Below are 15,891 nucleotides of genomic sequence, written 5' to 3'. Positions count from 1 at the left end.
CTTGAGATCACCCAGTGTACCTTTACATTTCTTCTTTGCTGATTTTTGCACAGATTTTCTGCAGAACTCAGTGGCAAAGTTATATGCCATGAGAATTTTAAAGAAAATGGAGTGGCTCAAAAAAAAAAAAGAGAAACAAGGGTTGTTTCTTGTTTTCCTTCTAAAACATAAAATTTTAGTGGATCAGAATATCAGCTTTTAGGAAATGCAAAGCATTGCCAGCTAACTATTTCCCCATGTTTTCCTCCTGCTCTATCCCTCCTGTCCTTCCGCTTTACTCTTACTGGCTAACTGTGCATGTTTGACCCAGTGTTCTACTCCTGTGCCTGTCCTGTCTCTGCCCTCAGATATACAAGGAACAGCTGAACACCAGGGTGGTTCTCGTTGCTGTGGAGACTTGGACAGACAGAGATCGCATTAATATTCGCCCTGACCCTCTGCAGATGCTCCACGATTTCTCCAAGTACCGGCAGCACTACATCAAGCAGCACGCTGATGCTGTGCACCTGCTCTCGTATGTACCCTTGGCAATGGCTCAGAATGTTGTTTCCTGTCTACTGCTTTTCTCTACTTGCCTCTTCTTTCTTACTTTTTTTGCTTGGTAGTCTCTGTATCAATCAATATCGGCCTTCCTTAGGAAGCTTAATCAATACTTAACACCTGTTTTTAATAGCTGTAGTATATACCATGGTCATGTCGCTATATATCTGTAATGATATTTGAATGTCTTTGGAACTGGAGACAGTGTCACATGTGAAGTGTCTTTAGATGAGCCCTTAAGGACACTTTGCTATCAGGTATGTAATGTGCTGCTTTTCCAGTTATGATCAGGAGAGGGCAGAGCTGACAAGATTATGTGTTGCCATAAGAGTGTTCCAGTTAGTAAATTTATTCACACGTGAGACTGCAGTGATGATTTGTTAATGGAAGGTCTTCTCCTTTAGAGCTGTAATGAATTGTTCTGAGATGCAATGCATTTTGAGGGGAAATTCCACTTTCATCACTAGGGATGACTTCAGCCTTGAGCAAAGATTATTTTACTTCATGGCATTGTAAGCAAAGAGGAGGAGGAAATGTGTGTTCTCCTGTGCAGCATAGGGAAAGATCTTAAGCTGTGTCCCAGCAGCATGACATACTGTGAGGATGGAGTAACTAATGTCTTCCATGGGATTCTCCTATAGTTCATCTTCTGCAGAAGAAGATAAAAATAGGGATGAAGAATTTCCTCCAGATTTCCTTTTTACAGGCGTCACAATACAGTGCTGATTTTGTTCTCTATAATACAGGCACAGTGCTGCTGACATGCACTCTTAGTGACTTCCATGCATATTTTGTGTCATCTGCTGAAGAGTTTGCCAGCAACAGGCTCTTCTCATGGTGAAAGGTATCAAATCAAACCTGAAATACAAGAAGTTCCATTTAAACATAGGGCAAAAAATCCCTTTCACTGTGAAGCTGGTCAGATGCTGGAAGAGGCTGCACAGAGGGACTATGGAGTACCCATGCTTGGCGATCTTCCAAAGCTAGTTGAACATGGCATGCTCCAGCTGAGCCTCCTTGGAGCTGGGGAGAGATGAACTAGAACATTTCCAAAAGTGCCTGCAATCCTGTCTGTTGTAAAGCCCCTGGCCGTGAGTGTTTTGTTAAGCTGCAGTGTGAAAGTTCTGATGGCAGTTAGAGTGTTCTGAAAAATAAATACATACCTGTATGGGGTAACCTGTCATTTAAAACAAACCCATCAATTTTCAAAGGTTAGGTCATTCGTACATCATGCAGGATCACTGCAGGTTGTTTGTAGGCCATGTAGATTTATTGTTATGACAGTGAAGTTAAAATAGGTGTAATTCATAGTAATTTATAGGCATTTTATTGAATAATTTAGATCTTCCACATTACTTAACTAAATTATTTGGGGCATATTAACAATAAATGAAAGGAGGCAAGGTTAAAGAGCAGAATTAAATTACTTTCCCTTTAGGTATACTCAAATCTTTTCATTTGGATTTAAAACTTAAGTTGGTTTGGATTAAGATGATAATTTTTAAAGTTCTCAGTACTGGTACATTTCAGAACCAAATTCCTTTGTGACAGATCATAAATTGGAATATATTGTGAACTTTTTAAAGAAATGTTATCACTGTATTGTCTTAGGAGTCTGGCACTCAAGCTTCCTGTGCTTGTGGGTTTGTTTGTGGGTTAGGACTGATTCTGACTCTACAAAAGAAAAAACAGTATTTGTGTCAAAGCTTATATAAAACACCTCTTTCAGTGTTGGTATTCTGTTTGTAAACTTGCAGTTGCTTTTATGCTAGAAATAAATGAATGTACATGCAATCTATCATAGTATGTGTGAGAGTATGCTCTTTCAATAAGCTCTTGGTGCCCAATGTCAGCATGTTATAGTTTCTTTATTTTTATTTGTTTGTAAGGAATGTGACATTTCATTACAAAAGGAGCAGCTTAAGTTACTTTGGAGGTATTTGCTCTGTGGCCAGAGGAGTAGGAGTGAATGAGGTAATTTTTTTTTTCATCACTAAAGTGAAATAAAGTAGGATGTCTACATTATAATTTCATGAGTTCATATGTTTCAGTATCCAGGGCTTTAAGGATAATTTACATATTAAAAAGTTAGGATTCTCACAGCCAGCCTTCTTGATCATCATCAAACTACTGCTCAGAGTGCCTTTCTTTTCAGAAAATATTTCTCCTGTCTGCATTATTCTCTTAAAAAGAACTTAAATTGGCTTTTATTATATTTAACAGAAATTTAGAGCGAAAAATCTCTGACAGGAGTATTTGAAACAAAGCAGTGAATATCTTTGTCTTACTGCTGTAAGACACTTATCTTCTGAGGTACCAATGGCATGTAATTCTGCCTGAAATTTTTTAACATTTAAATTAGAAAACAAATTGTCCCTGTGTATTGATTATTTTACTATTACTGTTATTTTTTTTCCCTCAGTGCAGTGTTAAATTGATAATGAAATTCTCCTGGTTTTATGTGGGTTAAATCCTACTATTACAGAACTTCTTTCTTTAGATTAATAGACTTCTTTCTTTAGATTAACCAGTGGGGAGAGATTGCCTGAGATTAGGAGAGGAAAACTTTATCTGTTATGTACTTTACTGGGTTTATTTTCCTTATATGCACATAGAATTGTGATTGACTACACTGAATTATTGAAGTAGTAGTTATGTGGTAAGGCAGAATGAGCCAGTGTAGCGTTCATTGCAATAACTAATGGGTTTTTGTTTTTTTTTTTATAATTGTGCTACTCTTGGAATGCAGTATGGCCTCCCTTTGCCCATGGCACAGGAACTAGCACAGAGTCTTGCTCAGAATCTTGGAATACAATGGGAGCCAGCTGCCAGGAAACCGAGTATGTACACAGAGTCTTTTGTCTTCCATAGCTAAAAACATTTCCTAACATTTCCTTTATTGTGTTTGAAAGAAATGCCAAAATTGCTGTAACTGTAGAAGAAGAATTGCTACTTTTGGAAATATATATAGTGAAATTTCAGTGTCACCAAAATAAGAGCTGCTGGTTTAGAGACATTTTGCATGACCTCAGTGATGTCTTGTGTCGAGGTTAGCTTCATAACCAATATTCAAAAGTATATTGTTAAAAACACCATTAATTTAATTTAGAACTCATTTTCTATCATCATGAAATCTGTAAATTAACAGAACAATCTCTGACTTCTTAAAATGCAAAAATACCTGATTTACAATTGAAGACATGTGAAGGAGTTGTAACCTAGTCCAGTATGACATTTGCTCAACTTGTTATCTTGCTACTTCACAGTCAGACCAGATTTGCGTGGTCTTAACATGTGTAGAGTGTTGGTAAAAAAACTGCTGCAAACCCCTTTTCAGGGCTAAAGAAAATGGTTTGGTTTTTCACTTGCATTTTGTAACGAGTTTGGCTACCTGTTCTCTTTGTTTCCTCTTTAAAAACGTGATTGATTATGTTGACTGTATTGTGGAATCACTTCAAAAATCTGTGAGTTAGGAAACCATGCTTGGGCATATCATTTTGTAAAGCATTGCTTATGAGTTGTGTAATCTAGCAAATTGCTAAACTATTTTCTATATCATTATTTTTGGTTACAGGTAAAACAGAGTTCATATTATTTGGAAATGAGAATATTTTTTAACTGAAAGATAGAGGTTTTTGATATGATAGCTTAGTGTCCTTATTTGGAGGCCTTTTGTAGAGAAAGATTAATGAAAGACCTGGGGAGATTAGAAATAACCATGTAAATAATCTCTGAATATTGTCCATGGAGAAACTCTGGGTTTCCAGTAGTAACTACAGTACATCTGTCTTTGGTAGATCATTTTTATGGGCAGTTTGCAGCTTCTGTTTTACCAACTATAAGGTGCTGATCTTTTGTTTTTATGTTATGAATTTGGTCATTGTTGACTTACGTGCTATAGCTGTAAGTAAACTGTAAATCCATTTTCATTCAACTACTTTTTCAAATGAATGTTTAATTGGCTGATTCACATATTACTGTTAATAATTTTATGCCAAAGGGAAAAAGCCTGGCCTGTCCAGTAACAATCCTCTTTCAGGGTATTCTGTATTTTTAGGGAGAAGAAAATGTGAACATTTAAAATCATCAATATTATGTGTACTGCAGGCAGCCTTGTGCTGCCTGTTTTGAGAGCATGTAGGGAAGAACCTTGCCAACTATTTTTAGCTTTGTGTAGTGCCTGAAATTTTGTGTTGAGACTTAAGAACCTGCAGATATGGTAATCTGAAAGTACCGTATTTATTTAAGGTATTAGTATGTCTTCAAGTGGGCTGGTTTCCTTTTTGGGGCTAGAGTTTGTATAGCCAAGCAACCATCAAATCTTTGTATGATTAGTCAAGCTCCATTTTTATAGTGAGTACTTTATATTTATTGTAAGCATATGTATAACTTCTCTCCTTTTCTGTTGTATTTTGGTCTTGTCTGAGAAGAGTGTGACTGCACTGAATCCTGGGGTGGTTGCATCATGGAGGAAACAGGGTATGTCATAAATATCAGTAACCAAGGGCTCTGGAATGAGTTCATAATTTACATTATGACAGAAATATTTATGCATTCAGTTTTATCCATGTGTTTTAGTGCTAATAAACGAAAAACTAGAAACAGTTGGAACTCAATCCTTAGGTAAATAAATAGTCAGTGAAGTCTGAAGGGGAAACATATCTATATGGGAGGAATTTCATTGCCCACCACCCTCACACTGCCAAAGATTCTTTTCTCTGTACTGTAAGCAATTGATTAGAAAAGGGTAACTTCTGAAATATAGGGGTTTGAGTCTTATAAATCACTTCCTGTCAGTATCTTGCTCACTGTGGAAGCTTGATTGCAAAAATCATGGAGAAAATTAGTTACAAGTAAGACAGAAGGAGCTTAGTTTCTTTGTACAGTATTTGGAAATTGGTTACTTTGTGGCTTCCCTGTAAACTTGTAATTGTCAGTCAGTGTATGAGTGCAGCAGAAAAATCATTCCATAAATTTGCTCCTGGCATCTGAGGTAAAGCATTGATCAGAATAGATACTGGCTTCCTTCATATGGTGAAATCATCAAAGTATTGGTCTTGGATGGAAGTATCAGAAGAAGAGGCTGTTAGAATAAGCCTCTTCTGTAAAAAAGGTTAATGGTAAACAAAAGCCAGGAGCAGAGGATGGTCATGTAGAAGCTGATAATGGACTGACTAATAAAATGAGTGAATAATTAGCTGTACTTTAAAGCCTTTTCACTTAACTCCATCAGTGTCAGGAGACATTTTTTTCTGTATGGAATAATTCAGTGGGGAAATTGCTTAGTGGCAGTGAGCTGTTAGGAAAGGAATGGAGAACCTCCTTGTACCATGGTTACCCCAGCCTTTAATAGTGTGAATAGATCTCATTCCCAGATCTCAAAACATGACTGATAAACATATCAGACAATTTCTGAGTGAGAAATTACTAATAAAGTACGTTTTCAGTAGTCTGGGAAAAAGATGGAGTTGAGGAAATGTGAGAGAAGTCTGTAACATTATGCAAAAATGATTACTCTTTCTTCTAGTATAAGAACTAGGGAGACATGAAATGAGATTAGCAAATATGACAGAAGAAAATGGGATGAAATTGTTCTTCTACCAGTCTGTATTAAGCTGTGAAACTTGTTGCTGTAGCATCTTGTAGGTGTTAAAAACAAACCTGAGAAGATACTGGATTATGCATGCAATAGAGAGGGTGAATAGCAGCTACTAGGATAATGTGGGTTTACCTTATTAAGAAGTTTAAAAGCTACAGTTTTATATACTGTACATTCATAAAGTAGAAATACAAAAAAGGCAAAATGTTTTAAATTTTTTCTTTTGTTCTGATTTTATTATTTGAGAATAAGACTGAGCTGTCATACTGTTGCACACAGTGGTTGTAAGAAACTGGGATTTACAGTATTTTAAAAAGTTGTGACCCTTTTGCCCCTTTCCAGTAGCTGGTGGTGTTTCAAGGCATTTACTCACCTAATTCTTTGCCATTGTAGGGTATACCATTCCAGGAAATTCTCCAAATGCAGCATTGCAGAATACAAGGAATTTTTACTTCGCGGGGGAGGTGCCTGTCTTTTTAACAGGCCAACAAAGGTAATAAATGCGTTAGTAGTCAGGACATCTGCTACACGTTGTAATGAAAATGTTATAATTTCACTGACATCATTTGTTCTCAAATTTATTCAGATATCTGTGTGGGTATTTTCCTGAGGTTGTAATTAGCTGTTCAGGTCCTTAGCATTTTAAAATAATATTGAGAGGAATGCAACTTGGTTTCCATAATTCTTCATACTCAAATTATGATAAATGTTGCATTCAGCATAAATGCACTACTTAAGCTGGAAGTAATGCAAAATAAGTCCAGAAGTGTATGTTCCACCTATAATCAATTCTTAGACGTTGTGTCTCAGGTTGTTAAAGAGAATGCCAGTTACCACATTAGGAAATAGAAATCCATAGCTGATTTCATATAGACAGTAGTAACTTTTTGTTGTTCTCAACGTTAGCTTAATTTCATTTGAAATATACATCTAGCAAACTATCATTCATAGCTGTTTCCTTCTACCATTGCTTTTTGCCTAAAACTGTACCAAGGTCATAATTTTTTCGAAGACAATGTTAGCCTGACATCCCTGTAAAGCTGAGCAGTATAAAAATATTCCATGTGGCTCTTTTTGCCAAGTAAGAGCAATCCAAAGCATTAATATTCTATTTAATCATTGTGTCAAACTGCTGTCCTTGTAGAATTTAATACCACATAAGGCTATTAGGCTGTTCTGTTTACTATGCTATACCCTTTGGTGGACCATCACCTTGCACAATAACTAAAAAATTTGCTTGTTCAAATGGTTTTGAATCTTTTCCCAGGGTAGCAATCTTTGCTTATAGAATAAGAATGCAAGAATTCTTACACAATGGAATAAGTACAGAAATAGAAAAACACAGCTTCAGTTTTTAGTGACAGTTGTCAGGCAAAGTAATGCGAAGAAATTGTCAAATTGACAGAATAAAAATCTGATTTATTTTGGGGAAAAAGCTTCCAGGAAAATGGTTGAATTATCTTTATATATTACCTGTGCCAGTGCTTCACAGCTTTAAAATACTTTGGGAGGGAAAAATAATCATACAATGTTTAGAATGCTTTTATTTAGAGGTCGGGAGGTAAGGTAGAAAATTGTGTGTTTAATCCTTTGGTAAGTAAAACAGAGTTGTTAAGTAAGTCACCCTGATGCCGTTTTTAAAATTATATCTTGAGTTATACTCTGACATGTATATGAACATTAAATGGTTCCTGATTGCCATAGGAAATTTATGTGTGCCTGCTTGTGTTCTGTAATTTTCTTATTTTATAGAGAAATGAATTTCAGTTTCAGAATAAGAGATCTTGCTGTTTGCACCAAAGTGTAGGAAAAACAGGAGCTTAAAGAGGAGGAAAAAAAAGAAAAATTAAATGCTTTTTTAAATCCTGTCAGCATTGCTGGTGAAGAAGAGCACATATGGATATTTCTTCACTATTGTTTTGCTTCTGGCACCCAAAATTATAGGTGCTATTGATTACCTCTGTGGTTTATACAACAAAAGTGAAATGTTGTATATCTTTTTTACTAGGCATTATGATTTGCCCCTGCCCCAACCAAAACTACCAAAGAAGAATTCCATACAAGTTTATATATAATTTGTATTGTATTATATGTTGTGTTTCATATCTTGCTGGTTCTCCACAGCTTTACTTCCACTAAGCCCATGCAGAAAGGTTTCCTCACATCTTTCACCCGTAGATTAATCTATTCACATTTTAACGTACTAACGTCTAACTTCTCATTTCAACCATGTTCTAGTGGATCTGTTTCTGCTGCTAATATTCCAATGGCACATAGGCCTTCCTTTTGGCAGTATTTCTTTCTATTTAATATTTTCCTGCACAAATGTTGCACAGGAACGGACAGTTAGCTCGTTGCATGAGCAAGTGTGGGTACCTGAGCAAATCCCAAGAGTGATATTGTGGACTGGTTTCTTGAAGGAATTGTCAGAAAAATGGGAGTCCATGGAACAGGAATGAAGTTCAAATGTCATCCCCTTAAATGTTATTGTATTCTCTCTCTATCATGGTTTTATGAGAACAGTATTCTCCTAAAGAGGACCAGCATTCCAAAGCTGTATGCCTTTCATGTCTGAAAAATTCTGATGAGCAGCATTTGAAAACCACACTGCCTTTCCTTCACCAAGGCATGGCACCTGCATTGTCTGGGACAGTACATTTGTGTAGCATTGCAGAAATGGGTTGTGTGTGACACAGAAGTCACTTGACACTGGTTTTATTCTTACTTCGGGGTGGGGGCTTTTTTCTTTCAGCTCTTTGAAGCCACCGAGTGTGGAAATGGTTATGTAGAAGCAGGAGAAGAATGTGATTGTGGTTTCCGAATGGTAAGTAGAGTTATATATTGCTCCACAAGTCTTTCTTATAAAATTTATTAAGATAAATTAAGTGATTGGTAAGGGAGAGAAGAAAGGCTATGGAAATTAATTTGTTTTGCCTGTTGTTTGGGAACAAATTTGTTAAAAGCCTGTGTTAAAACATTTTTTCAAATGACAATGAGTGCAAAGACAGTGTCCTCTGAACAGTTCCTGTTAAACCAATGACAAGATACAGCTGTTTCCCAACAGTTTTTGAGTTGCACTGGAGAAGTGCTTAGCTCTTTGCTTTCCCTGGATAGCATATCTGGAGTGGGAGACTCCTTACTGTACTTTGGAGACTGGTGCCTGTTTTCAGACAGAACAAGTAAACTTCTCTGTTTTCTTCTCTATTGCAGAAATATTCCAATAATGTTTTTGCAAAAATATGCCCTCTAGATTTGAGTCCTCATTCTAGTATTTGAATATAATTGCACCAGTAATTAGGTTGGGGGTTTTTTCCTGCATTGAAAACTATTGAACTCAGCAGCATAAATTTGGCACGGGACTCAGAAGATGTGAATCCCTGTGTTGCTATAGCATTGTATGTCACTGTTTTCCCTTTAGTATTTAAGTATTGCAATGGCTTATTCCAGCTGATAATTTTAAATCATCAGTGCTAAACTGAATCTTTTGTCTGCTGGTATGTAATAATTCGATGTTGGAAAGATTGTGAAGAAAAAAAACTTGTTTAAAATGGAAAACGAAACTTTTTGCTTATTTCTTTCTTCAGGAATGCTATGCAGACTGTTGTAAGAAGTGCTCTCTTTCTAATGGAGCTCATTGTAGTGATGGACCCTGCTGTAATACATCGTGTCTTGTGAGTGTTGCTGCCATATATCAGTTGTTCTTTTCAGTTGTCCATGGCAGTCATGTGCAGCCTGTTCAAGTTCAGTGTGTTTTAGATAGAAGGAAAAGGAACAGCTTATGTAGATGTATTCTTAGTGCTGAACTGTGTTTTTAATTTTCTAGTTTTTCCCACGAGGTTATGACTGTCGATATGCAGTGAATGAGTGTGACATTGCAGAGTTCTGCACTGGGGATTCTGGACAGGTATGTGTGCAGAAATGTTCTCTGCTTGCACTGCTGATGTTTGTTTGCACTCTTTTTTTGTATTCATTTAACAGGAAAATTGTATTAACAAACTGCACAATCATATGCCCAAAATGGTAATGTAATAATGGAGTGTAAACTATTGTAAACTCATGAAAATAATAATCTAAGTGGACTCAAAAGATGACTTCTCTAGATTTATTTGGTTTTTATAACTCTTGGGGTTTTGTGTATAATATTTGTGTCAGGCATCCTTCTTTACTCTTTGCCTTATCTATAACTTAAGTAATAAGAATACACTGCAAATGTGAATGTATTTAAAGGTAATAGCACTAAGATTTTATGAAATAAAATGGCTTAAAATACAATTGTAGAAAATTAAAACTAATGGATTATAGAAACATAGAATCATTTAGGTTGGAAAAGACTTTTTAGATTGAGTGCAACCATGAACCCAGCACTGCCAACTCCACCACTAAACCGTGTCTCTGAATACCACATCTACAGGTCTTTTACATACCACTAGGGATGGTGATTTTACTGTGTCTCTGGGCAGCCTGTTCCAATGCTTGACAACCCTTTCGGTGAAGAAGTTTTTTCCTAATATCCAACCTAAATCTCCCCAGCATAACTTAAGTCCCTTTCATCCTGTCATTTGTTACCTGAGCAGAAGTGGCCAACCTCTATGTCTCCACAACCTCCTATCAGGGAATTGTAGAGGGTAAGAAGGTCCCCTCTGAAACTCCTCTTGTCCAGGCTAAACAACCCCGGATCCCTCCATTGCTCCTTTATACAGTAAGACTTGTATAAAGTGTGTTATGTTTTCTAAGAGTGTGCACATGTATGATAATTTTAAAAGTTGTGGATCTTACACATTTGTCCTGAAAACATTTGGCTAATGTAAAATAAACAGCAAACAGAATGTTGTTTCCATTTGATTTCTTTTAAATAGTCAATATCCTGTACATTTTCCATTTTCACAGCAACTTTGATGTTTTAGGTGACATATACTCCTTTTCAATACTGAATGTTTATATATTTATTCTATTTATATAAGAACTTCATAACTGATGCAGTCATCTACTGCATCAAGTTCTTAGCCTAGAAGAAATGAGATTCAGGACAAATCACAATCTCTTTGGACATTGGCTGTACTTATAAATGCCAATAAATTAACAATAACTTCCTTTAATTTTATCATCTGAGATGTCAACACATAGACAAGTAGCTATTGCCAATATTTTATCATAAATCTTTTGCTCTGTAGATGGAGCATTCTTAATGAGAGAGAGAAAGTCTTTCTCAAGCTGCCCTCGGAGTATTGGCTAACACAGTGCAGTGCAGCAGCATTCTCTTTCCAGATTTTCACAGGTCTCTATTAGTTGAGGAAAAAACCTTAAGCATGGTTTAAAGTAAGTCCTTACCTTAGTAGTCTGAGGTTTCTGGACCTAGTGACTTGTTTGTATGAAAGTATTTCCAGTGCCAAGGGAATGTAACAATTAAGATCATTAAGCCCCCTGAAGCTCTGTAAGCAATAGACTGGTGGGCTGTGACCAGGTGCTCCTCACTGTTGTAGTGGAACTGAAATGCATGTGGTGGCAGTGCTGCAAACATGGCCCCAGTCTTAGCTACCAAATATCCTCTTACTGAGCATGTTGGCTTTCATTTTGCCTCACATCCTTAATTTCTTCTTGGAATATGCACAAAGTTAGACTTGAACATTGTATTTAATGGCTCAAAATGTTAATTTTTTCATTTACATTTGTAGCTATGAAGATTATTGCACTAATTGTTCTCAACCCCCTTTATATGTTGTCCAGTTCTCTTAAAAGCAGGAAAATTCCATATGTGATACTCTGATGTATTATTACAGTGCACATGACAAAAAAGATTCTTAATTTTTTTTCAGTGTCCACCAAATCTTCATAAACAAGATGGGTATGCCTGTGATTCTAATCAGGTATGCAATGTTTTAAAATCCCTGCAGATCAGCAAATCAACCAAATACAGATTCTTGTTTTGTTTTGGAATTGATTTTTAAAATCCTGTATTCCATATTTCTTCATATATTTTATCCTTCAAACATTGATCTTGCTTGTGTTTTATGCACTCTATGAATAATAATAATTTCTACTTTGAGTGAAATCCACTTGGTATCTCTACATTTTATACGTAGATATTTTATTACACTTCATCTTATTAAATTCTTTCCAACTATGTAAAGGTATAAAGCAACTGCTTAAATGTCAGTATGTATTGGATACAAACTGGCTTTGGGAATCCGGGCCAAAATGTGTAGTTCATCTACCCAAATTCATGGAATCTACATCCCAACATGCATCTGAAGGGTGAAAATGAGATTTGTTGTGGGAGGGGAAGGAGATGAAGTTGTTTTCAATTCTAATTCCTAACATGTTGTATTTTTTTAGGGTCGTTGCTATAATGGTGAATGCAAGACAAGAGATAATCAGTGCAAATATATCTGGGGATCTAGTAGGTTGACTTTAACTACCTTAAATGTATTTTATTTCTAGTTCATTCCTGCCTTTGCTTTGGATTTTTCGTGTTTTTATTTTTTGTTCTTGTTACTACAAGTTAAAGTCTTCTGATCAGTAGAGTGAGTAGACTGCAGTGGGAAAATGGCTTGGTTGCCAAGTGGAATTCTGAACCCAGGAATGGTGTCAGTGAGAGTGATGATGTGGCTGCAGATCTGGGTAGGGCAGCAAATGCTACTGGGGGGAGGGTGTTGAGGATTTTTTGGGTATAGCTCAAAAACAGATGTTTTGGGGTTTTCTTAATGACAGTCACCAGTACCATTATCCCATCAGTGGTTCATGCCAAAGCTGCTCCACCTTGCCTCTCCTTCCTATACTGTCCTCCAAGTCAGGAAAAGTAGTACATTGGTGTGAACTTAAATATGCATTGTATGGATCTAATTCCAGAGGTGTTGAGTTAAACAGAATTGCAGTTGCAATGGGTTTTGCTTGTAGCAGAGAGGGGCTGAATGTTCTGTGTAATGACTTGGAGACAATTCAGCAGAGTAGAACTAGCAGGATGTCCTGTGCTCTGGTATTTAGTGTGTTCTTGTACATTTTGTCTAATCATAACTGCCACTGAGGCCACTCTGTCTTATTATTTTATCTTCCTCTATATAATTGTTGTGCTTTTTAGATTCATTTTTAGAAAAAACAAATGAGCTCATCAGTAAATAATTATGGGTTTAAAACCTACTAGTTCAGAATTTTACTCCTAAAAATAGGTAAAAATTACACTGTGTCCACGTTTGGGTTCCTGTGAACATTTGAAAAATAGAATTAAAACAACATTTAGATTATGTCAGAACATATGCTTATCATAAATGTCCTATATAAAATCTTTTGAAATGTAGATCAGGAAAAATTGCCGTGAAAAACAACAAGATTAAATCTATGTGCAACTGTTATGAAGTGAACAAAATTAGACCACAGAAAAATGTCATATACAGAATACAGACGCATGTATTCTGTACAGAGGCTACTTTTAGAAGTTCAGAGCATATTCTGAACATATCAGTGGGTATTTCAGTTTAGCCTGTTCTCCCTTTTAGTCATTGGAAGATACCATCTGTGCACATACATGTGTATTTAAATTGATGTTTTGTACTACAAAAATTACAGAAAACAGCTGCAATGAAGTATGTGGGTTTCAAAGCTGTCATGTTGCTAGTGGAAAGCATGTTTCTTTTTTCTTCATCAACAGAGTCTTCAGGATCTGACAAATTTTGTTATGAAAAGCTTAATACAGAAGGCACAACGAAAGGAAACTGTGGAAAGGATGGAGACCGATGGATTCAGTGCAGCAAACAGTAAGTTCAGTTTGGTAGAGATTATTTGTAATTTAAATAGATTGGTAATGGTTTAATATTGTCTACTTTTTCTACTTTTCCATGCATGTTTCAGCAGCTTGTTTTGCTTTATTTTGAATCTCTTTTCTCTCGTGAGGTTTGCGTCTTGAAAAATTGCACCCTGACAAATCTATAAGTGATTCAGCAATAGACTTGTAAATAATTCTAGATTTTTCAGAAGAATATACTGTGACTTCAGTTATTTCAGAGGAGCTGAGGGACAAGACAACAAAAAGTCACAAGTTCATAACATAAAAACACCTCAGCCTTGGCAGGGATAAATTAGGCTGCAAATACACACACTCTGTTTGCGTGCTCTGGGACTGACACCAGATTATGCTGTTTCAAGTTTGTTCCAACCTTTATTTTGACCAGAGAGAACCATTAGACATTTGGATGTTATAGAGAAAAGGCCTGATTAATTTCCATATGATCATTACTAGATGAATATTTGATTAAATTTACTTTTCAAGTTAATGATCATTAGTAGATAGACTTAATTTCTCCTGACTTACTTCTGTTTTGTAATTTTTAATTATGTACATACTAATTCAGTTTTGGAATAGCATTTTCCCTCTTTAACTATTTGATGCTTGTATAGTGGATTTTTTTTTATTATGAGTTTTCAGATAGGATCATAAGGAAAGGAGTTTAATTTAGATGAGGATAGTGTGTTCTAATGTGTATACTAACCCCCTCATTTCTATAAAAGTTTTTCTTTGTTAGTAGAGAGATGCAGGACAATGATGTGGCTGAAGGGCTATTTATGTTTTTTTCAGTTTTAACTAAGTCAATTTCCAGCATTCATTCAGTTGCTTCTGTAACTTAGGACAATCAGTATTAGTTAATATCCTTCTATTGAAGATATAAAAGATATATTGTATATATTACATAAAATATATTTAAATATATGCAGATATAAAATAACATTAAAAAAGAAGATTCTTTACCAAAACTTGGGCACACACAACTGCACAGTAAAAATTGTTGTTATGGTTCTGTTGTCCTGCAAGGGAAATAAAATGCAAGGAAAATTTCAAACTTGACATTGAGGTATGATGTGTAAGCTGCCAGAGAGAGAGAAAAGCAATTCAGACTAATATGACAAAGCTTTGTACAGTTTGGCTCCTCTTACTTGTACTGGATTGTTCTTGGAGCACAGATACATTTTGTGCTCATGTGAGCATTCACTCGTGCATTGACATGAATGATGAGTTATTTCTGCCTTTTGTCATTTAAATAAAATAATATTTTATTTCCAGGCTTGCACTCTCTATCATATGGCTTATGGTAATATATTACTGTGATCAGCAGCACCATTGCCAGACTTTCTTTTTTGTAAGTTTACCTCATATTATTCCAGTAATATTTTGATTTTTGTTTTCATTTTCCAGTGATGTTTTCTGTGGCTTTTTGCTCTGTACTAATCTTACTAGAGTTCCACGAGTTGGTCAAGTTCAAGGAGAAATTATCCCAAATTCTTTTTATCATCAAGGACGCATAGTGGACTGCAGGTAAAAGATAATGCAGTATTCCAACATGACTTATCTCTGTCAAACCTAATTGAATTAAGAGAGACATAAATGTGAGATTCTGTGAATTTTAGGTAATTGCAGCAAAATCATTATTCTGAATGGTATTTCTTTTGATTAAAAAAAAATCCCCAAACCATAAAAAGCCTAATATTCCATATTTAAAGAGGGTAAAATGTGGGTTATATTCCTGAATCTTCCGCTTGATCCCTCCAATAGCAGAACTTCAGTCAGAGCTTAATGTTCAGCATTATGTTTTTCTGGGGGTGGAGAAAGTCTGTGATTGCCAAAGACCCATATTTTCAATGTATTGATTTTGAGTGTTAAATACTCAAAGAAACAGCTGTAGTGAAGTGAAGGCTGAGAGGGAGGAAACTGCAGAGTTGTGGCAGGGTAAGATGTTCAGCTACAGTTCAGTTAATGAACAAGTAAA

At 35.8% G+C, this 15,891-nt stretch overlaps 1 protein-coding gene across 10 annotated transcripts in view; it reads left to right on the top strand.

The window, feature by feature from the left end:
* ADAM23 (ADAM metallopeptidase domain 23) overlaps window positions 1-15,891 on the top strand; it is a 71,474-nt gene that overhangs the window by 35,758 nt on the left and 19,825 nt on the right. For all 10 annotated transcript variants that reach the window (XR_008431790.1, XM_053947354.1, XM_053947350.1 and 7 more), the window contains exons 11-22: window positions 348-514; window positions 2,430-2,514; window positions 3,290-3,380; window positions 4,971-5,019; window positions 6,533-6,632; window positions 8,892-8,963; window positions 9,724-9,810; window positions 9,963-10,043; window positions 11,953-12,003; window positions 12,473-12,536; window positions 13,782-13,887; window positions 15,321-15,440. Coding sequence is in view for 9 of the 10 variants with exons in the window: in XM_053947354.1 (XP_053803329.1) it covers window positions 348-514; window positions 2,430-2,514; window positions 3,290-3,380; window positions 4,971-5,019; window positions 6,533-6,632; window positions 8,892-8,963; window positions 9,724-9,810; window positions 9,963-10,043; window positions 11,953-12,003; window positions 12,473-12,536; window positions 13,782-13,887; window positions 15,321-15,440 (1,073 nt within the window). In the remaining variant the exon portion in view is untranslated. The remainder of the gene's footprint in view (window positions 1-347; window positions 515-2,429; window positions 2,515-3,289; window positions 3,381-4,970; window positions 5,020-6,532; window positions 6,633-8,891; window positions 8,964-9,723; window positions 9,811-9,962; window positions 10,044-11,952; window positions 12,004-12,472; window positions 12,537-13,781; window positions 13,888-15,320; window positions 15,441-15,891) is intronic.

Source organism: Vidua chalybeata, chromosome 7 (assembly GCF_026979565.1).
Source record: "Vidua chalybeata isolate OUT-0048 chromosome 7, bVidCha1 merged haplotype, whole genome shotgun sequence".
Lineage (NCBI taxonomy): Eukaryota > Metazoa > Chordata > Aves > Passeriformes > Viduidae > Vidua > Vidua chalybeata.
Note: the sequence above shows the minus strand (reverse complement) of the source record. Positions and strands in the feature narration are given on the sequence as shown.